Here is a 19,868-nt window from a genome sequence, read left to right on the forward strand (position 1 = left end):
GCGTGCGTGCGCACGCACAGGTGCACACACTGCTCAAGTCCACTAATCACTAAATAGGCAGTTGGAGATACTCAGAAGTTTATAAACTGGATCCGTCTAAAAAAAGAGGGAAAAAGTGATTTTAATAAAACAGGTAACATTTTTGGCTTCAATATATTGCAGTTTTTGTGCGAAATTGTTATTTGCGTTGTTGATATTCGTGATTGATTGCAAAGAACCGTCAGTTCTGCTGGGAAACAAAACGATTTTTCTGCTGCTGATGGACCAAATCTTCTGTTCTATGCTACATATGGTGCGTGTACCACGATACCACGTTTTGAGAACCTCTGCCTTGATGAGAGCGCATATTGTGCCATTAACCGCTGTTATCGCGCTCTGAGTGGAAAGAAGATAATTTATCAGCGCATACGCGTAACGTAGGACTGAGTCTCGTGGACGTTGAGATCAAGCGGTTGTCGATATGAAGGCTGTAATACAGCGTGTGTCGAAGGCTTCGGTTTCAGGTAAAGTTACAAATTGACAGTTACAATTGGACCTTCTGTCAGTATGTTTACAAATAAATCTGCATAAATTTGTAATTCGCGAGATAAGAGGAAATTTATGGTGTATCTGGGGAACCAATGTCGGTGCCAAATACTTGCAATTTACATGATTAATAAGAAGTAACTTGAATTATATACATGGAATATTGTGCAACGACGGTTAAGGCCTAAGTATGATTTTTTAGTTGATGGTGAAGTTATTAGTAGCATTGGGAATGGACTGTGCGTGTTAATTGGTATAAAGAGAGATGATGGAGCAGCAGATATAAGATACATGTAATGAAACAATATTATAATAAGTACTTATAGTTATGTATACAGTATTGTGTAGAGCCTGAACGTTAATTTCTCTGTCGTAGTGTAAGAAAGATACTGAATACCAAAATTTTTGACGACGCCAAGGGTAAAAAATGGGGTGCCAGCGTAGCGGATAAGAAATATGAAATATTATGCATTAGTCAGTTCACATTATACCATGTATTGAAGGGAAATAAGTTAGATTTTCACAGAGCGATGCCCGCACAAGAATCGGAACCCTTTTACATGAATTTTCTTACCGAGCTTCGTAAAGAGTATGTCCCAGAATTGGTCAAAGGTAATGTAATCTAATCTAATACAAATGTGTATAATCCGTCCTTTTATATTTTGCTTGGATATATAACAAATCAGTTGTCGAAGAATTTTGAAATTTCATTCATGACAAATTTATGCAGATGGTAAGTTTGGTGCAATGATGGAAGTTTGCATACAGAACAGCGGGCCAGTAACGCTGGAAATAGAATCCCCAACTAAGTCCACTTGTAATGATAATACTGGGAATGTAGAGAACAAGAAAGTATCCGATTAAGCAAAACATCTATTTATGTGTTACAACAGATTATTCAATAAACTTATATTGAATGTAACATATAGTGTATACGTGTTTATTTAACCTATTCATCATTTTTTGAATCAATTTTTTCTCCAAAATTTAAATGTCTATTATACAACAATATATATTTAGAATATATTACATTTATTAATATTAATATCCGTTATTAAAGTACAAGTAATTGTAAGATATTGGATTCTTAACACTGATATTATACACTGATATAGTAAAAATTAAACAATATATTAATAAGCATAATTTTATATATTAAACTAGACATCAATTGTATATATTGTCAATAATTTACTTCTAAATATATTTTAGTTTTTATTAGAATATTTACATACATATGTCTAAATTGCTTTTTAAAATATGATATTTTGTCACGGATACTTTGAACGATTAAAACGACTAATTGTGAGTTAGATTATCTCATATAAAATCGAGTTCTGTAATTTTGTTTCAGATGCTGACTAGTGAAATTGTAACATTCAATAATCTGCGTTTAATAATCAACAATGGCAACCTCTGAAGAGAAAAAGAACATTATACAAAATGAGAGTGGCAAATCAGGAGAACAAAATCCAGGTACAAATTTATTTCAATACATAAGTGTACTATTAAAAGAACTAGTTAACATGTTACTTTAATAAAAAGAATTTATTTTAGATAAGGAGATTGCAGGGACTGAGATAAAGAATACAGAAGATACAAGCAGAGTAGATAAATCAAAAATAGACGAATCATCTATTCCTAAAAATGATATATCCACTAATCAACGACAGGTATAATACTTTTTTTCCCCATACGATTAATTACGTTATCAATATTCTTATGACTATTGTAACTTTAGACACGCGAGAGTCAGACAGACCATGAGGATACAGAAACTACAGAGCAACTGAAAAATCAGCTAGGTGTGTTAATGAACCAATTGGCCACTCTATCGGCAGAAAAGTCAAAAATGGAAGCGAACTTCCAAATGGACAAGAAACAATTGAGAAGCGAACGTGACGAAGTAAGATGAGAAGTTTGACATCTGTCCTGTTATCAGAATTGTTCAATTGAGCGTTAATGTTTGCAGTGTGAAAAAGTAATTAAAGATCTGAAAGATAGGCTGAAGAAGGCTCAAAATGTCAATCATTCCGAAATCGAGCATGTAAAGTGCAAATTAATCATGGAGCGGCACGACAGAGAGAAAGAACACGCCGACTTTGTCAAAAAGATGAGGTAATGAATCCATTTTTTCTAATTATGTAAAATTATATCACTCGTGATATGTTTACGCACTACAAATATAAAAATAAACAATGTTTTCGTAATAAAACTACGAACTGTATATCCGTGAACGACATTCTTGCAGAGAATTACAGAAATTACTATACGACGAGCAACGCAGCAAGGAACAGTTGGAAGGACAATTGAAGACGCATCTCGCGAATAAAACGCAATGCAAGATTCTCGAAGCCGAGCTAGAAATTACCAAGACCAAGCTCAAACAAGCCGAAGAAGCTGCGAAAGAGACACCGCCGCATCTTCTTTCCTTACAAGCCGAGATGGCTGTGATGAAAAAGCAACATTTGAATGCGATTCGTGAAGTAAAGCTCGCTGAGAATTAATTAGCACGTTATACGACAAAGTTGTCGGATATAACAAAGTTAAGCAATACGTTTTGATGTAGGAGCAAAAAAGAGCCGCCGCTGCGGAGCAGCAAGCGAGAGGATCGGTCATCATGCACGAGGCGAGAGTGGCTGGCTTGGAGGCTCGATTAGCTGAACTCTCCGAGATCGTTGGAGGCTACGACAGACTGAGGCAACAGGACCAATTAGCCATTCAGAAATTAAAGGACCAATTGGCTGCTTTGCAGGATACCGAACACAGCGAAGTTGTGACGTCGAGTAACCACCCGGAGGAAATTATTTCCAAGATAAAGTCCCTGTATACTCGTTTGCTGGATCTTGACAATAAAAAGAGGGACTCGACCTATGTAAAATGTAAGTGACATTAACATGTTCGATAAAACGTGAAAAATAGAATAAGAATTTGAATAAATGATTCAAATATATATGTTTTACGTTTAGCATTGTTGAATATTTTGGATCTGCGGGATGAACATCCTGATTACAAGGAGAAATACGACGCGCTTTTACAAGAATTTGAAGATTACAAACATCAAGCAATGTGTAAATATAATATGTCATCTAACGTGCTCCGTAGTACTCAACAACAAAGACACAGCCTGTCTCTGATGCATGATAAAGATCATGATAAAACTCAATTAAATCTCCTCAAGGTTCATAACAGCAACTTGGAGGAAAGGATACGTATGATTAACAATGAAATGATCAGTAAAGAGAGAGTTTTACAGGAACAATTGGAGCATCAACAAAAAGTAATTATTTTTCTAATAATCAATTTTAAAAGTAGTCAAAAATTTTCAAATCTGTATTACTTTTGTTGAAAGTTTTTATGTATTTAATCTTTTTAATTAAAAAACTAAAAGCCAAACTTTATCCTCAGTTATTTCAAGAAGAACGTTCGAAACTGGAGCACACGTTGCATCAAAAAGATAACGAGTATCGTAATAGAATATCTATACTAGAACAACAATTACTGCGACAAAGAGAGAGATCTATGGCTCTCGTGGAGGAAAAGGATAAAGAGATATTAACTCTAAAAGCATCATTTCGCGCATTGTTACCTAATAAAGAGACTTCTGGTACGACGGAAAATAAGGCACATTTGAAAAGATACGAGAACACCATCGAGCCGGTCACAGATCTGGTAACGGGATTGTTGACGAACGATAGTCCTCCGATACTGCATTACACTCAAGAATTAGCCAGGAAGGAGGTGCAAGTGTCATCATCAAGGAAGAAAATTCTGGAATTGGAGGCAACGATGAGAGAGCAACAGAGAGAAATGCTCCATATGAAAGAACAGCAACAGGAGGAGATTAAAAAGTTGAAGGCGCATATCACTAGGTAATCATAACACAATATCGATGAAAATAATTAATAAAATAGATATTTTCGTACGGAACTAATAAAAAGATTTATATCGCAGGCTGGAAGCGTGTAAATCGAGAGAGGGTGCTAATCTGGAATATCTGAAGAATGTATTTATAAATTATTTAACAACAAACGACGCGTCGAGCAAACGGCACATGTTAAATGCCATTTCAACAGTATTGCGTTTTACATCTGACGAGCTGAGTAAAGTTAAACATTAAGAATAGATATTTTTTTATTATGGCTATATTTCTCACATAGAAAAAATAAATATACAAACGGATATGAATTCTCTCAATAAGGTTTCTAGTTTCTATAAATCATCCACAGTATAACCAGTATGTTCACTCTTTGTCGGCATCCTTGATCTATTAGTTTCCGATTTTCCGCCATTATTTTGGGCGGACCATCGGTGTATCAATGTTAAAATGGGCCCCGATTTTCAGAATTGACTGTGATTAGGTCAATTTCTTAGGGCTTAGGGCTTAAAACACCTATTGTAGACTGGGACTAAGTCTTATGTCTTCCTGTAAACAAATCTCCCGTTACAAATCTATCTTTCTCTTCTTAGCGTGATCTGTGCGGTAATTATGAATGAGGCGGGGGGACTTATTGGGAATAAAGAGTAACAATTAATAACACAAGCACATAAAAAAAATTGTTAAATAATTTTTGATCCGGAGATTAGACCATAGGGGTTTTCATACGCAATCGCCTACGCGGACGCAACATCAAACGCAAATAATGATAAATTTCGCGCAAAAACTACAATTTATTCAAGTCGAATGTGTTTCCTTTTTTCTTCCTTTCAAAAGAACCTAAAGTTGAGTCCGCCTCCGACTGTTAATACATAGATACATGTATATACATACATACATGTATATGTTAATAATACATACATGTCTCACGCTGACGTGGAATATATGCGTGACGTACATACATATGTTAGCATTATCAGCGCCTACTATACATACATACATGCTCGTGTCGAGTAATCGTAGAGGAGGTCTGAACCCGAGATGATTACGAGAAACCTATTCCGAAGCGTTCCACGCTTTCACCGCGCTCTACTACAGGTATTCGCAATACGTGTGCCTTATAAACAAATCGCTCATTCGTTCTTGATCATTTGTGAGATGTTGCGCGATAAACTTTTATTAATTCTTTCCCTCCTCCTCTTCTTTACCTTCTTCTACCTTTGGTATATGTATATTTTTTTAGACAAAACAATACAGCACCGGATCAAGCGAACCGCAGTTCCTGGGAATCAACACTAACTTTACAGATAGTGTTCAGTTCGTCAATGGAGATAGTTATGAACCAATTCCGATATATAGGGTTTTGGAGTTTTCGCAGAAGGCTAAATTACCTGAAGATAAAAAGGTTTAATATTAACAGAATTAAAAAAGTCACATATCACAATTTAAGGATATATAATATATATATATTTTTTTAATTTTACAATATGCATATATATATATATATATATATATATATATATATATATATAACATTTTTTTTAATGTCTACTTCTAAATGACTCCAACTTTTGTCACACACACACACTTATTTCTTTCTGAAAATTCTATATAAAGATAGAATTAAATTTTGGGCAATATAGTTATATCTGATTTAAGCTCAGTGAGCGTTGGCCACAAATAAAATTATAAATGAAATTAAAGTAAAAATTAGACAATATTGAAATAAGGTACAGGAAACTGAACGTTATTCTTGCATTACAGCTAAACGACGCGTATCTAGTGAAAATGTATCGCGATATGGTGACCTTAAGCGTCATGGACAAGATTATGTACGAGTCGCATAGGCAAGGCCGCATCTCGTTTTACATGACAAACACCGGCGAAGAGGCTGTACAGATCGGCTCCGCCGCCGCTTTAACGTTGGAAGACAAGATCTACGCGCAGTACCGCGAGGCTGGTATGAAATTGCATTATACGTTATTCGTCCGTCGTTACACGACATCCAAAATATTGTAATATACTGATAACAGGCGTGTTGCTGCACCGCGGGTATCCATTAGTGAAGTTCATGAATCAATGTTATGGCAACTGCGAGGATGACGGCAAAGGAAGGCAGATGCCGGTGCACTATGGTTCCAAAGAGTTAAATTTCACAACTATATCGTCTCCGTTAACAACTCAACTTCCGCAAGGTAATGACAGTCACCAGATTGTCAAATAGCGCCAACAATTGTTGCTTCATTCAACACTTCCATTGTCGCGATCAACGGACGAGTGTTCTGAAACAAAGGTCTTTACTTGTGCAGCTGTGGGAGCTGCCTACGCCTTTAAGTTGGATAAAAAGAACGCCTGTGTGGTTTGTTACTTTGGCGAGGGTGCGGCGAGCGAGGGTGATGCCCACGCGGCGTTCAATTTCGCAGCCACTCTATCGTGCCCCATCATTTTCATCTGGTAATTTTTTAATAATCCTCACGTTCTTATTTCATAGAATGTACGCGCAATAATCAGATATTGTTCCAATCAGTCGAAACAACGGATATGCCATCTCCACGCCAGCGAGGGAACAGTTTAAGGGGGATGGTATCGCGGCCAAGGGTCCGGCTTACGGAATTAATACGATCCGAGTGGACGGCAACGACGTGATCGCGATGTACAATGTCACAAAAAGTGCCAAGAAGTTCTGCGTAACACAACAGAAACCCGTCTTGATAGAAGCCATGACCTACAGGTGGGAGGATATATATCTTGACAATCTTATCTTTTTCGCTGGAATACTTTCTGCAGAGCAAAAACTTTGGGATAATTAATAAGTTGCGCATTGTAAAAAAAAAAATCTTTTAGACTCGGACATCACAGCACGTCGGATGACTCCACGGCTTATCGATCGATCGACGAGATCGCTCAATGGAACGCCCATCCGCCGCTTGCAAAGTTCCGTCTGTATCTGGAGTCGCTTGGATTATGGTGTGAAAAGAGAGAGCAGGAATTAATAAATTCCACGAAGAAAGAAATCCTTCGCGCCATTGAGGATGCAGAACGAAAGTCTAAGCCACACTGGGAGAATCTATTTACAGATGTCTACAAGGAAATCCCTGATCACATCAGGTATGCTGATACAATATACAATTGCAAATATGATAATTAGAATTCTTAGTATTTAACTCTCAGCAATTTCAACATTTCACAATTTCAGGAAGCAAATGAGTCTAATGGAGAAGCATTTAGAAGAATTCAAAGAACATTATCCATTAAGCTCTTTCACGCATACAAAGTAAGGGGGAGGAATTTATCTTTTGTTTAAATGTTGTGAATTTTTATACTCTTTTATTTTAATAATATAAAGTCCTAAATAATTAACAGAACACTGTATAAGAACACTCCTTAACAGACTCTCCTTGCCTTTCGTTTCTATTGTTTTATATTGTCCGCGACTTCTTTATACTTTTCCATCCTATATTCCTTCTTTGCCGCATCGAGTAATAGATTATGAAGTAAATTTCGTTCGTGTGGATTGTACTGTTCTACGCTTGGGTATATGTTGCCTGAAAAGATGATAAAATTGCTAAATAAATGAAGTTTTTGCTTGGCTTAAGAATCTTTAGGGTAAAACCTACCTCTGAGTTCTAGAATTGCCCTCTCGTAGTACTGTTCTGGATATATATGTGGCGCTTTGTGAATTTTTGTGAACGAGGTGGTATAATTTTGATACCTCGGCACAAGAACTTTGAACAGCTTGTGCACCAGTTCCTTCTCGATTATCCAGAAGTTAGCCATGTCCATCGTCTCCTTGTGAGCAGGTCCATGACGTATCGCCTCGGATATCAGCTGCAAAATAAATCTGCTGTTACAAGATTTTCAATACCCGATGTACAAATAAGATTAGGCGTAGAAATAATATAGAGCGTGGATCATGGCAGCTAGTTAGAATTATTAATAAGACAACGACATATAAAATGAGCTTCAGAGAAAAAATAATATCGACAATAACATATACAAATAATGATGACTGGTTAAAGTTAATTAAGACAATATACAAAGCAAAATTAAGTGCAAAATAGCGTCGAATATAGATTACAATGGCAAGTTCAAATTATTAATAAGACTACAATATATAAAGAAATATTCAGAGCAAAATAATATTGAGGATCAGTTAAGTCAAAATTATTAATAAGACAACAATCGCTGTTGAAATCATCTTTGAACACTCGCCGCTCCAAGAACGTATTTTCTACCTCGTAACAAGCCTCCTGAATAATACAATTGCGAATCTGAATAATAATGCGAAAAAACGAGCAATGCACATACCTGGTCAACATAACCTCTGGTCTCGTCGGCCCTTCTATAATTCAACTCGAGTCGCTCGTATCTGATCAACGCCGTCAAGGTTTTCTGGAATTTGCGAAGGCGTCCCTCCGGACCGTCGGGATTTGAGAACCTCCGACGTGGTTTGACATTGTATCTCAATTTGGACACTAGATGCTCGATGTTCGCTTGATTCATCTTCGCCAATGTTTACTCCGGACTCCGGCAGAAATTCGCTTCATAGGCCTCATGGCCGACGTTTGCGGGATCATGCGCACCTTTCATTCTTCAATCTGCATTCGCACGTGGAATTGTTACAACAATCGCAAAATATTCTTAAATAACAATAAATAATCTTGCTATTAAAAATCTTAGAAGTCATTATTTTGAGATTGCCTAATATTCATTAGATTAATTATTATTGGTACATTCTATATAACATAGCAACTTCTAATTTCATTAAAAATTATTTTTTTATATGTAAAAGACCACAATGTTGTTCGATACAATTTTTTAAGGAGCTAGATTGAATATCGTCTCAGTATTTCTATTGGAAAATCGCATTTATTTTTTCCCAAGTAACGCAAGTTATATAATCGAACTTGTGAAGAGGCCGATAATATATAAGGCTGTCGTTGTGTCTTTTATTTGTTAACTTTACAGAAATTTTACACGAAAGGTCGGGCACGACACGACGGGATTAAAGACACTACTCCACTATGTCTTTTATTTGTTCTTTCGTAATTACAATATAACAGATGAGATATATTAAAGATAATAACGCACGACGGCACGAGACAAGCACCGCGTTTTCGACAAACGAATGTCATAGTAACTAATACAAATAATTGCATGTTTAATTTTTTCTCTCAATCATTTATTCACGAAGCGAACAGAACAACGGAAGTAAGTTTTCTTTCCGTCGAACGAAGCGCTATCACACTTCTGCAACGCGTTCGCTAATAAAATGCCACGCGATACCACAGTATGTGTTGGTTTTCAGTAAAAATTACCAGAAGGAACGACGACGTGCGTGTGTGTGTGTGTGTATGTATGCGTAAGTGTAGAGGCAGAGGAGGGTGGACTAGACCGACAAATGCTGCAATTCTATATTTTTCCATTGAACAATCCAAATTTATATTTACTCCGAATTTCACATCGCGCAACTCTACGGGATGTTACTCCAATTAAACGGATAATTACATATACGCTCGATAAAAATCGTCCGTTCGCGATTTGCATGACGACTCGTGAGGTACGAAGTTACGTTGGCAAATAATTGAACGGGAAATTCGAGTGACTTTTTCTGTTTTTTTTATTTGTTTGTTAACTGGGCATTTCTGTATGTGTCCTTGTACGCGTGCACGTGTAAATTTGTAATGGCCTATCGCTGAACGGGGGGTGCCATTGGAAGACCCGAGGTGTTGACGCCGGACAGAGCTGTGTTAGGGCCTAAGAGGACTTGCTTCTGTTGAGTACGCTGCAGGTCTTCCATCTGCGCGCGCTCCATCTCAAAGATAATCGGCGCAAAGAGAATTGTGGACGAACTGAAGACCAACCATGTTGCTGAACACGAATATGCATAGAGACCTGCGAAGATATATTCATATAAATGTGTAATTTATCCTTGCGTTACAAATTACTAACTTTATTGCGTATCTTGAGACTTAAGGGAGTAACATTACCTTGGATACATGTGCATAGGCAGGTTCCAAAGTTGTATCCAAAGTTGCGTACCGGCTCAGGAAACATTTCAGTAAGCCCTAGTAACCTCTCTGTTAAGCTTTCATCCTAAGTCGAAAAGAAAATTTAAACCGATTAAATCCCGAATAGTACAACAAATACCAATTCTTCATTGTTATTAATGAAAAGCAACAAAAATGCTATACTCCTAGCCCAGTTTCACAAGTGTCGGTTAACTTTTAATCTTAGATTAACTCACTCTTCATCTCCTTCTAACGTCCCCCTTAGAAAAAGATGAAGAGTGAGTTAATCTAAGATTAAAAGTTAACCAACACTTGTGAAACTGGCCCAGTCGTTAACTTTAATCTCAGTTAAGAAAGGCAACAAAAGCATCGCGCTTACAAGGCACTATAAATATCTCGTTTACTTTAATCTTAACTGAAAAGAGCACATGGCGCATAGGTCATATATATACAATTATAAATATTAGCACCAGGTGAGGTATCAGAAAGCCGGCTTTTCTCTTATCATCAAATAACGATTCACCAGTGATCTTTTGGTACCACAAGATTCAGCAGGACCACGTAGGAATCCTGAAGATCGTCATTTACTCCTGAATCACTCCGAACATTCTGCGCACACAAGCTACGCCAGGAGCTCGAGGCCCACGACACTATCTTACTTATCACTATCATCTTTCTTCCCTCATGTATAAAGGGCGCTCTCGACCGTACCTCCTCGTCATCGTCCTCGTCGTCGGGGAGGAGCGACTTCACCTCGGGAGAGCGCGCGTCGCTGCTGCCCATGCCGCTGTCGACCTGATGATCCAGCTCCTCAACTGAAGCCATATACACGAGGGTGAGCGTGAACGCGCTCCGCTTTGCGAGTTATGTCTTAAAGAATAACGCGGCCGAGAGAGGTTCTTGGTTCTTGCTCACGTCGAGCAGCACGTTCACGGCACAGCGGTGCATTCGCACGTTCTCTCTCTCTCTCTCTCCCTCTCTTTCGGCTTACGGTGACGGAGAGAGCGAAGGAGCACCGAGCAATGAGCGAGTGAGCACGCTTCGGCCGATAACGTGCCGGTACAACGTGGCTCAAGTTTTGCATGTACGCGCGCGGCGCGAGATATGAAGCCCAATGAAGCCGAGCGGGACGAAACGAGCGAGCGGATTCCGTACCTGCGATTCGAGACGAGGTTCCCCGCACCACTGCCCACGCTGCCATTCCCACGAGGACGATCTCGACGACGCTCGATGATCGCGATCGCGCCCAATCGCGTGGGCCTCGCTCTCACGTGCGTGAACCTCGCGCATATCGAAGCTCGACCGTCGAGTTGCGTAATGCGCTCGCGACCTGCGAGGCTTCCTTTTCTATTTTTCGATCTTTTTGTTGGATAAAAAAAACGGTAATAATCGCGAGCCGATATTATCGTGGCACGGAGATTTTTATGACCTGGTCTCCTGGGACACAAAGCTAACAATAATATTCGCAACATTCCTGAAATTCTTCGAAAATTGACATTAAATGGTGATTTAGTATCAAAAGATATCACAAACAGTAATCAGCTTCTTTCTCTTCTTTAGTCAGTCGTGGAAGTTGATATATTCAATCATGAAAGAAGTAGGGAGATTTGTAGCAGGAGAAATTCTATGCGTGCGCAATTCTGTTTATTAATAGAAGTATATTAATTAAAAAAGAGCACAAGTTACATTTAATGTTACGCATACATTCCATATATTTTAACTTATATTATTATCATTCATTTTTTAATTACACATTAATTCGGGACCAGCCTCAAGCTGGTGAAGCTGGCTGTCGTGATTCGCACATGGCGGGCACGATCGCGCTCTCAGCGGAGTAAAATGGAGCAAAACGCCGTGCGCTCCGAGTCGCGAGTCCGTTAATGTCCATCCCTGGTCCGGCATATATCCGGCCGTCGTCGCCCGTCGCCGTCCTCATCGTCCCAGTCGTGATGCTCGTCGAGCCGGCTCCCGGCCACGCACGAGCGAGGCGCTGCGACAGTTGAGGCCCACCAAATCTCACTGAAACCGAACCCACTGCCGACGGCCGAAATTCGAGTCGACCGAGTCCCGGTCGAGCGCGCTATCGGGGAACGGGCGTCGCATGACGCGATAAGGATCGCGCGGCGAAGACGCGTTGTCCTTGCACCGCTCGACGATCGGCGACGAATGGACGCGGCGCGCCGCGTCCGCTGCAACACCGACACTTAGCGGTATACCCGCACCTTCGGACGTGTTGTTTCTCGTATTTCGGACGACGCGCGTCCTAGTCGTGTATCAATCGCCCGGTGGGCAGGATGGCGAACACCGGGGTGCTGCCGTTCGTGCGAGGCGTCGACTTCAGCAGCAACGACTTCGGCGTAAGTATCGCTGGGGATTTCCACGGAGAGGTTAACCTAACCTCGCGAGAGAACTCCCAAATGCAGCTTGGTTCCTGACTCTCGTTTACGATCTTTCGCACATTTATTTTGTAACTTTGTTAACATTCGATAGCTCTATTAAGCTTAACGCACCTTTACTCCAATATAAAAGAAGATTAGCTGAATGACATGCCACTTTTGATTCGTCAACTCTTGTGACAAGGTTTAGGATTGATCGTGTGAGCGGCTAGGTAGCTATAGTAAAGACTGCCTCTCGTTGTTTCTAGGATGGCAAATTTCCTGAATCCGTGCGTCTCATGACTGGAATACAATGGCTGAAATTAGACAAAACAAATTTGACGGAGATCCCCGAGGAGATGGGCAAATTGTTGAAATTGGTAAAGTAATACTTGAAAAAATTGTGTGATGACATTTATCTACATATAAGAAATATTTTGTGTAATATTGTTTTTGCACGAACTTTTATGGAAAAAGATTTTTGTCGTGTTAGTTAAATGGCCAGAATCACATTATTAATGCATTTAATTATCCATCAGGAACATCTGTCACTTGTCAAAAACAGGCTGGAACGTTTGTACGGAGAATTGACAGAATTGAACTGTCTCAGGACACTGAACATAAGGCATAATAATATCAAATCCAGTGGTATCCCAGCAGAGCTGTTTCATTTAGAGGAACTGACAACCTTAGATTTAAGTCACAACAATTTAAAGGAGGTACCTGAAGGCCTAGAAAGAGCACGTTCCTTGCTCAATCTTAATTTAAGCCATAATCAGTACGTATCGGCAACCAAATGTACGTTATGACCGTGGAAAGATCATGGACAGAGCTGTAACTTTTATTTTTATTCTTTCAGTATCGAAACCATACCAAATACGTTGTTCATCCACTTGACTGACTTATTGTTCTTGGATCTTAGTCATAACAAGCTAGAAACAGTGCCACCGCAGACTCGACGTTTGGCTAATCTACAGACTTTAAATCTGAATCATAATCCTTTAGGTCATTTCCAATTAAGGTAGGAAACATTTTCATGTCGATCTTTAGAATATTTTTTTTTCATCCAAGAAAAGTTTTCTTCATTTCTCCCAAATTGTTTCAGACAATTGCCATCCTTAATGAATTTAACGACGTTACAAATGCGGGACACACAACGAACATTGAATAATATACCTTCTAGTCTAGAAACGCTAACTAATTTGCAAGAACTCGATTTGTCGCAGAATAATTTACCCCGAGTGCCTGACGCGCTTTATTCCTTGGCGAATTTGCGCCGTTTAAATCTGAGCGACAATCAAATAATGGAATTATCAACAGCGATCGGTGAATACACCTTTACAATTATCTTACTCACATAGTCTTATGCTGACTAACAGTAAAACATGTTTTCCAGAATTGTGGACGAGGTTGGAGACTCTGAACGTGTCGCGAAACAAATTAAGTGCAATACCAGCCGCTGTGTGCAAGATTTCCACATTAAGAAGATTGTATTTGAACGATAACGAATTAGATTTTGAGGGCATACCTTCTGGAATAGGAAAATTATCGTCTTTGCAGGTTTTCTCTGCTGCTAATAATCATTTAGAAATGATACCAGAAGGATTATGCAGGTGAGGAGCTGTTATTTTTTTCAATTATCTTATTTTAAGGAGAATAATTTTTTTTTTCAAGATAATATTACAAAAAGAAATATGTTTTTTTTAGATGTGGCGCATTGAAGCAATTAATATTAACGTCAAATCGATTAATTACCGTGCCGGACGCTATCCATCTTCTCACCGATTTAGAACAGCTGGATTTGCGGGACAATCCAAATTTAGTGATGCCACCAAAACCAACAGAAGTACAAAGGGGATCGGGCATCGAATTTTACAATATCGACTTCTCGTTGCAACATCAGTTGCGTCTTGCCGGTGCTAATGTACCAGCTCCAGTTCAAGCTGCTAGTACGTATTATGACCATCAGATGCAATAAAATAAAATGTAAAGATCTGATACTTTGTATAAAAGCATATTTTTGATTGATGTAGACAGTAAAGATCCAATCGCGCGTAAAATGAGGTTGAGAAGAAGGAGGGATCAAGAGGAGGCTGATCAAGATCAGGCCAAAATTCTCAAGGTTCGTCATTATTTCACTAGTCACATTACGGTGTTTGTACGCAGAGAAACTTATAATTATGATTGCTTTCAGGGCATGAAGGACATAGCGAAGGAGAAGAACAAGGATAAGGAATGCGAGGAATCGAAAGCAGAATCCTTGAAGTGAGTAGGATCTTACGAGGTTTCTAATTATATCACATTTGTTTTCCAGCATGGATTTTTCTCATATAATTAATTAACAATTAATTTTGTAGACCTAAGCGATGGGATGAAGCTTTAGAGAAGCCGCCGCTGGATTATTCCGAGTTCTTTGACGAAGACGCTGGTCAAATACCGGGTTTGTCGGTCTGGGAGATAGAGAACTTTCTGCCGAACGAGATCGAGGAGGTGGCGCACGGCAAATTTTACGAGGGCGATTGTTACATTATCCTGAAAACCGGGATAGATGAAGGTGGATCATTGTCGTGGGCGATCTATTTCTGGATCGGAGAAAAAGCGACAGTACGTATACTTTTGTGAACTGAGACAGTATGAACGCTGTATGATTATTTCACAGATTATCGCACATGTGAACCGCGTACTACTAATTTAATCACAATTTGTTCTCGCAGTTAGATAAAAGAGCGTGTGCGGCGATTCACGCCGTAAATCTGAGGAATTATTTAGGCGCACAATGTCGGACAATCAGGGAGGAGCAGGGGGACGAATCGGATGAATTTCTGATGCTGTTCGATTCGGGTATCACCTACATCGAGGGCGGTCGCACATCGTCCGGTTTTTACACAGTGGAAGATACAGTGAGTGCTTAATTCTTTTTTATTATTGTAATTAAATTTTCGAAGGGGAAAATTTTTAAGCCACACTGAGATCACGATTTTTCCTTTTTTCAGCCAGCGATTACTCGTCTGTATAGAGTGCACGCGGCGGGAGCTTCTATACATTTGGAACCAGTTCCAGTCTGTGTCGAGTCTCTGGATCTCGGTTACGTATTTGTTCTCGACACGGGGAATAAGATATTCATGTGGTATGGAAAGAAAGCGAAGAGTACGTTGAAGTCAAAAGCGCGGCTGATGGCGGAAAAAATTAATAAGAACGAACGGAAAAATAAAGCTGAGATTCTAACGGAAGTCATGGGTGCCGAGTCCGAAGATTTCCTGTTACACTTAGGGGTGGAGGAACACGAACAGAAAAATCTGCAAATCATTGTAAGCTTTTTTTTATTTTATTTCATTCATTTTACTTTCAATGTAAATGTAATAGTTATTTCTTTAATTAATAATTTCTTTAATAATCTTATGTTATTGTAATCATCTCGCTTGTTTTTACGATAGGAGCACGTGGATCCAAATTTTGTACCTCTCGTACCCAGATTGTATCAAGTTCAACTCGGAATGGGCTACCTGGAATTACCGCAGATCGAGGTTCCTCATGGAAAATTAACGAATACCTTGCTAAACAATCGCAATGTGTATATATTAGACTGCTATTTAGATCTATACGTTTGGTGAGTGTAAAGAGTGTGCTTAAGTCACTTTTAAATCTATACATTGACTAAGTTAATTATGCATACGATTATAGGTTTGGTAAAAAATCAACGAGATTAGTACGCGCCGCTGCTGTAAAGCTATCTCAAGAATTATTCAACATGATAGAGAGGCCAGAATATGCGATGGTAACGAGATTGCAAGAGGGTACTGAATCACAGGTATAAATAACTTTAACTCAATTTATAAAATCCTTTCAGTCAGTTTTTACAAGTCCTTCCCATTAAAAAATATTTGCTTCATGTATTGTATAGATCTTCAAATCTAAATTTGCTTCATGTATTGTATAGATCTTCAAATCTAAATTTACCGGATGGGACGAAGTAATTGCCGTGGACTTCACTAGGACAGCTGAATCAGTCGCTAAAACTGGGGCGGATCTCACTAAATGGGCTAAGCAACAAGAAACAAAAGTACGTTTAAATACATTTTATAATAACTGCATTTTTGCTCTATTATTATTTCCATTTAAAATAAATTTTTATTCATTTTCTGTTACTTTTAGGCGGATTTGGCTGCTTTATTCATGCCGCGACAACCATTGATGTCGGCTGCGGAAGCGCATCAACTCATGACAGAGTGGAACGACGATTTGGAGGGAATGGAAGCGTTGGTGTTGGAGGGAAAGAAATTTGTACGCCTGCCGGAGGAGGAGTTAGGGCATTTTTACAGTGCGGATTGTTACGTTTTCTTATGCCGGTATTGGATGGTATGTAAAACATGTTCTATCAAAACGCAAAGCTATTAAACTTACAGTAAATTGCTATTTTGATTTTGGTTAAACCAGCCATTGGACATAACGGAGAACGAAGACGGCGAGGAGCAGTACGAAGACGATTATCAGTGTACAGTGTACTTCTGGCAAGGCAGAGACGCGGGAAACATGGGATGGCTGACGTTTACGTTTAGGTAGAGATCATAGATATATTTATCTGCGACGATCAATATCAGGTGAATCATATCTTTTCTGTTTCAGTCTACAAAAGAAATTTAAATCATTATTCGGCGAAAACCTGGAGGTTGTGAGGACGCATCAACAACAAGAAAATTTAAAGTTTATGAGTTACTTCAAACGAAAATTCATCATTCACCAAGGCAAACGTAAGCAGCCGAAGGCTCCAGGTAGTAACAAAGTGGAGTTTTATCACCTGCGAAGTAATGGCAGTGCTTTATGTACTCGACTCATTCAAATACCGGCGGATTCGACGTTATTGAATTCTGCTTTCTGGTGAGACACATTACGTTAAATACGTACGGATTATATATCGTCTATAATACACATCTCTTTTCATTTATAGTTACCTTTTAAATGTGCCATTCAACAATTCCGATGAAGGAACCGGTATCGTGTACGCGTGGATTGGATCGAAGGCTGATCCCGAAGACGCTCGTCTAATCGCAGAAGTAGCAGAGGAAATGTTCAACAACGTGAGTTAGAAATCTTTCGTGCTCAAATCTCAGAGTTTAAGTTCGATTTTGTTCAATTTGATATAAATCACAAATATAAACGTCTGTTGAATATTGAAATGTTTTCTTTTTTTTATTTCCAAGAAGTAGAATATCTTGTAGATGAAAAAAAAGTTTTGTCTTTCATTGTTGGTAATAAATATAAATAATTGAATACAGCCATGGATAAGTCTGCAAGTATTGAACGAAGGCGAAGAACCAGACAACTTCTTCTGGGTGGCACTTGGAGGGAAGAAACCGTACGACACTGATGCGGAGTATATGAATTACACAAGACTATTTAGATGTTCCAATGAGAAAGGGTACTTTACAATCAGCGAGAAATGCACCGATTTTTGCCAAGTAAATTTTTAATATTCCGACATTAATAACAGGCTTCTGGTATGTGACCGGAATATCTTCAGGTTTTTTTTTACAATAAATGAATAATATGCTATTTTTTGCAGGATGACTTGGCAGACGATGATATAATGATCCTCGATAACGGAGAACAAGTATTTCTCTGGCTGGGTACTCGCTGTTCAGAAGTTGAAATCAAACTGGCCTACAAGTCGGCTCAGGTCAGTTATATGAGATCGTTAATTTTTGTGAAAATATTGCAAATATATTCACGACAAAGTAAAATTGATTTCGAGTGATTGGAACAATGCAGAGCGTTAGCAAATAAACATTTACTTCTTCTTTCAGGTATACATTCAACACTTGCGCGTGAAGCAACCCGAGAAACCTCGAAAGTTATTTTTAACTGCCAAAGGTAAGGAATCCAGAAGATTCATGAAATGCTTTCACGGCTGGGGTTTACACAAGAGGCCGCCGCAGTAAAATCGAGTCAGTGCTCACTACGCTTAACGTGTTCGGAGTTAGTTTTATACGCAGGCAGGGTATGACACAAGCGCAACATTTTATGTAGAACTATAATGCGTCGCGATCTTCGCGCTTTTTTACTCGCGTTTCGTATGCCGATCAAACGGAAGTCAATCCATCACAATAATCCGTATATTCTCGATGCGAACGATCGATTTAGATCAAGAAACGCAATAATTTTTCACTAAACAACGAATCTAACTAATAAAGTTTACATTTTCGCGTTTGCTTCTTTGCTTTCAACTTATTGGATAAATAATTTTTCACCGACCGCTTACTACGCGTCAGTCCGTTTGGTATACGTAATATAATTCAGATTTCTATTTATTAGCACGGGCACTCTTTCGACTCAGTCTCATTTTTCAACTCAAACAGATGCAAGTACAAAGAGTTTTTTTTCTCTCGTATTTTCATCTTCAGGTCCAACAAGATTTTCTCTCTGTGATGCGATTCTCTGCTGTTTTACACTATGAAAGAGATTCGTCTACCTTAATCGTTATAATCCATACTGTCCGTGAGACTTATTTATTTATTTATTCACATATATTTCCGTATTTATGAACTTTCGTACAGACTAGACTATGTATCCGTTTTTTATTTCACCCAAGTTCACGTTTCAGACAATGTGATAGACATTTTTTAAAAATCGTTCGATGAATTGTGATACAAATATTTATCGTCGAATTATAACGTCGAAAAAAAGGCTTTTTTTTTCTTTTTATAGAGAAATATCGATTCTTCTTTTAAGAAGATCAGCTGTTTATATAGTTTTAAAAAGGTTAAAATAGGATCTTTCTACAAGTTTTCTATATTTGCTGTGTGTTTCCAGCAAATGTTATCGAAACTGTAAATTTTGAGCAGATTACCGGAAATCGCATTTGGAAATTTGTGAATATTAATCGAAGACTGAAAAGAGATACGTGTAATTATAATCACATGTACACGTTTTTGATTAACATCGCCCGATTGTACAGATGCCATAACGAGCATTTTCGTATTACTCTTACACTGTATTTAACGCAATTTATTTATAGATATAATATATACATAGATTTATAAATACATAGATTTTGTAAAAGTTCTATTTAACTTTCAACAATTG

The 19,868-nt window shown here is 38.5% G+C and overlaps 5 protein-coding genes across 7 annotated transcripts; 3 read left to right on the top strand and 2 right to left on the bottom strand.

Moving 5' to 3' along the window:
• The first annotated feature begins 15 nt into the window (after positions 1-15).
• LOC112466616 (D-aminoacyl-tRNA deacylase 1) lies at positions 16-4,713 on the top strand. Of its 3 annotated transcripts, XM_025034805.1 has the most exons (11): positions 22-133; positions 216-503; positions 1,880-2,001; positions 2,083-2,198; positions 2,267-2,431; positions 2,498-2,643; positions 2,777-3,011; positions 3,095-3,407; positions 3,495-3,805; positions 3,934-4,397; positions 4,480-4,713. In XM_025034805.1, the coding sequence occupies exons 3-11, from the start codon at positions 1,932-1,934 to the stop codon at positions 4,643-4,645; spliced, it is 1,986 nt and encodes a 661-aa protein (XP_024890573.1). In that variant the 5' UTR covers positions 22-133; positions 216-503; positions 1,880-1,931; the 3' UTR covers positions 4,646-4,713. The 3 variants fall into 3 exon arrangements, with proteins under 3 accessions (XP_024890575.1, XP_024890573.1, XP_024890574.1); XM_025034806.1 differs by lacking the exons at positions 22-133; positions 216-503 and adding an exon at positions 1,050-1,137; XM_025034807.1 differs by lacking the exons at positions 1,880-2,001; positions 2,083-2,198; positions 2,267-2,431; ... (4 more) ...; positions 3,934-4,397; positions 4,480-4,713 and adding exons at positions 728-818; positions 902-1,137; positions 1,256-1,449 and having other exon boundaries at positions 16-133.
• Positions 4,714-5,316: 603 nt separating this feature from the next.
• LOC112466617 (2-oxoisovalerate dehydrogenase subunit alpha, mitochondrial) lies at positions 5,317-7,784 on the top strand. The gene is made up of 8 exons (XM_025034808.1): positions 5,317-5,500; positions 5,646-5,807; positions 6,167-6,362; positions 6,436-6,597; positions 6,712-6,856; positions 6,930-7,133; positions 7,247-7,510; positions 7,599-7,784. The coding sequence occupies exons 1-8, from the start codon at positions 5,444-5,446 to the stop codon at positions 7,678-7,680; spliced, it is 1,272 nt and encodes a 423-aa protein (XP_024890576.1). The 5' UTR covers positions 5,317-5,443; the 3' UTR covers positions 7,681-7,784.
• On the bottom strand, positions 7,713-8,970 carry LOC112466618 (39S ribosomal protein L17, mitochondrial). Its single transcript, XM_025034809.1, has 3 exons — positions 8,711-8,970; positions 8,020-8,230; positions 7,713-7,947 (listed from the first exon to the last, which is right to left on the bottom strand). The coding sequence occupies exons 1-3, from the start codon at positions 8,903-8,905 to the stop codon at positions 7,814-7,816; spliced, it is 540 nt and encodes a 179-aa protein (XP_024890577.1). The 5' UTR covers positions 8,906-8,970; the 3' UTR covers positions 7,713-7,813.
• Positions 8,971-9,329: 359 nt separating this feature from the next.
• LOC112466619 (mitochondrial import receptor subunit TOM22 homolog) lies at positions 9,330-11,582 on the bottom strand. The gene is made up of 3 exons (XM_025034810.1): positions 11,125-11,582; positions 10,393-10,498; positions 9,330-10,297 (listed from the first exon to the last, which is right to left on the bottom strand). The coding sequence occupies exons 1-3, from the start codon at positions 11,236-11,238 to the stop codon at positions 10,092-10,094; spliced, it is 426 nt and encodes a 141-aa protein (XP_024890578.1). The 5' UTR covers positions 11,239-11,582; the 3' UTR covers positions 9,330-10,091.
• A 596-nt stretch (positions 11,583-12,178) lies between these two features.
• LOC112466645 (protein flightless-1) lies at positions 12,179-19,862 on the top strand. The gene is made up of 22 exons (XM_025034853.1): positions 12,179-12,770; positions 13,058-13,168; positions 13,328-13,566; positions 13,648-13,809; positions 13,894-14,114; positions 14,185-14,401; positions 14,496-14,737; positions 14,822-14,910; positions 14,983-15,053; positions 15,146-15,392; positions 15,503-15,688; positions 15,782-16,096; positions 16,223-16,395; positions 16,470-16,596; positions 16,726-16,848; positions 16,941-17,144; positions 17,223-17,344; positions 17,412-17,663; positions 17,734-17,863; positions 18,062-18,244; positions 18,349-18,462; positions 18,590-19,862. The coding sequence occupies exons 1-22, from the start codon at positions 12,708-12,710 to the stop codon at positions 18,722-18,724; spliced, it is 3,726 nt and encodes a 1,241-aa protein (XP_024890621.1). The 5' UTR covers positions 12,179-12,707; the 3' UTR covers positions 18,725-19,862.
• Positions 19,863-19,868: the final 6 nt, after the last annotated feature.

This window comes from Temnothorax curvispinosus, unplaced genomic scaffold (genome assembly GCF_003070985.1).
Source record: "Temnothorax curvispinosus isolate PA1 unplaced genomic scaffold, ASM307098v1 QBEX01016430.1, whole genome shotgun sequence".
NCBI classification, from domain to species: Eukaryota; Metazoa; Arthropoda; class Insecta; order Hymenoptera; family Formicidae; genus Temnothorax; species Temnothorax curvispinosus.

Excerpts from the sequence above, each read along its gene's own strand:
- LOC112466616 (XM_025034805.1), top strand. The coding sequence starts at position 1,932 with ATGGCAACCTCTGAAGAGAAAAAGAACATTATACAAAATGAGAGTGGC. Across the intron at positions 2,002-2,082 it reads ATCAGGAGAACAAAATCCAG|ATAAGGAGATTGCAGGGACT; the intron begins GTACAAATTTAT and ends AATTTATTTTAG. Across the intron at positions 2,644-2,776 it reads GACTTTGTCAAAAAGATGAG|AGAATTACAGAAATTACTAT; the intron begins GTAATGAATCCA and ends ACATTCTTGCAG.
- LOC112466617 (XM_025034808.1), top strand. The coding sequence starts at position 5,444 with ATGATTACGAGAAACCTATTCCGAAGCGTTCCACGCTTTCACCGCGCT. Across the intron at positions 5,808-6,166 it reads AATTACCTGAAGATAAAAAG|CTAAACGACGCGTATCTAGT; the intron begins GTTTAATATTAA and ends CTTGCATTACAG. Across the intron at positions 6,857-6,929 it reads TGCCCCATCATTTTCATCTG|TCGAAACAACGGATATGCCA; the intron begins GTAATTTTTTAA and ends TGTTCCAATCAG.
- LOC112466645 (XM_025034853.1), top strand. The coding sequence starts at position 12,708 with ATGGCGAACACCGGGGTGCTGCCGTTCGTGCGAGGCGTCGACTTCAGC. Across the intron at positions 16,396-16,469 it reads TATTTAGATCTATACGTTTG|GTTTGGTAAAAAATCAACGA; the intron begins GTGAGTGTAAAG and ends ATACGATTATAG. Across the intron at positions 17,145-17,222 it reads TCTTATGCCGGTATTGGATG|CCATTGGACATAACGGAGAA; the intron begins GTATGTAAAACA and ends TGGTTAAACCAG.
- LOC112466619 (XM_025034810.1), bottom strand. The coding sequence starts at position 11,238 with ATGGCTTCAGTTGAGGAGCTGGATCATCAGGTCGACAGCGGCATGGGC. Across the intron at positions 10,499-11,124 it reads ACGAGGACGATGACGAGGAG|GATGAAAGCTTAACAGAGAG; the intron begins GTACGGTCGAGA and ends TTTTCGACTTAG. Across the intron at positions 10,298-10,392 it reads CCTATGCACATGTATCCAAG|GTCTCTATGCATATTCGTGT; the intron begins GTAATGTTACTC and ends ATATCTTCGCAG.
- LOC112466618 (XM_025034809.1), bottom strand. The coding sequence starts at position 8,905 with ATGAATCAAGCGAACATCGAGCATCTAGTGTCCAAATTGAGATACAAT. Across the intron at positions 8,231-8,710 it reads CCAGAGGTTATGTTGACCAG|CTGATATCCGAGGCGATACG; the intron begins GTATGTGCATTG and ends TTTATTTTGCAG. Across the intron at positions 7,948-8,019 it reads GGCAATTCTAGAACTCAGAG|GCAACATATACCCAAGCGTA; the intron begins GTAGGTTTTACC and ends TCATCTTTTCAG.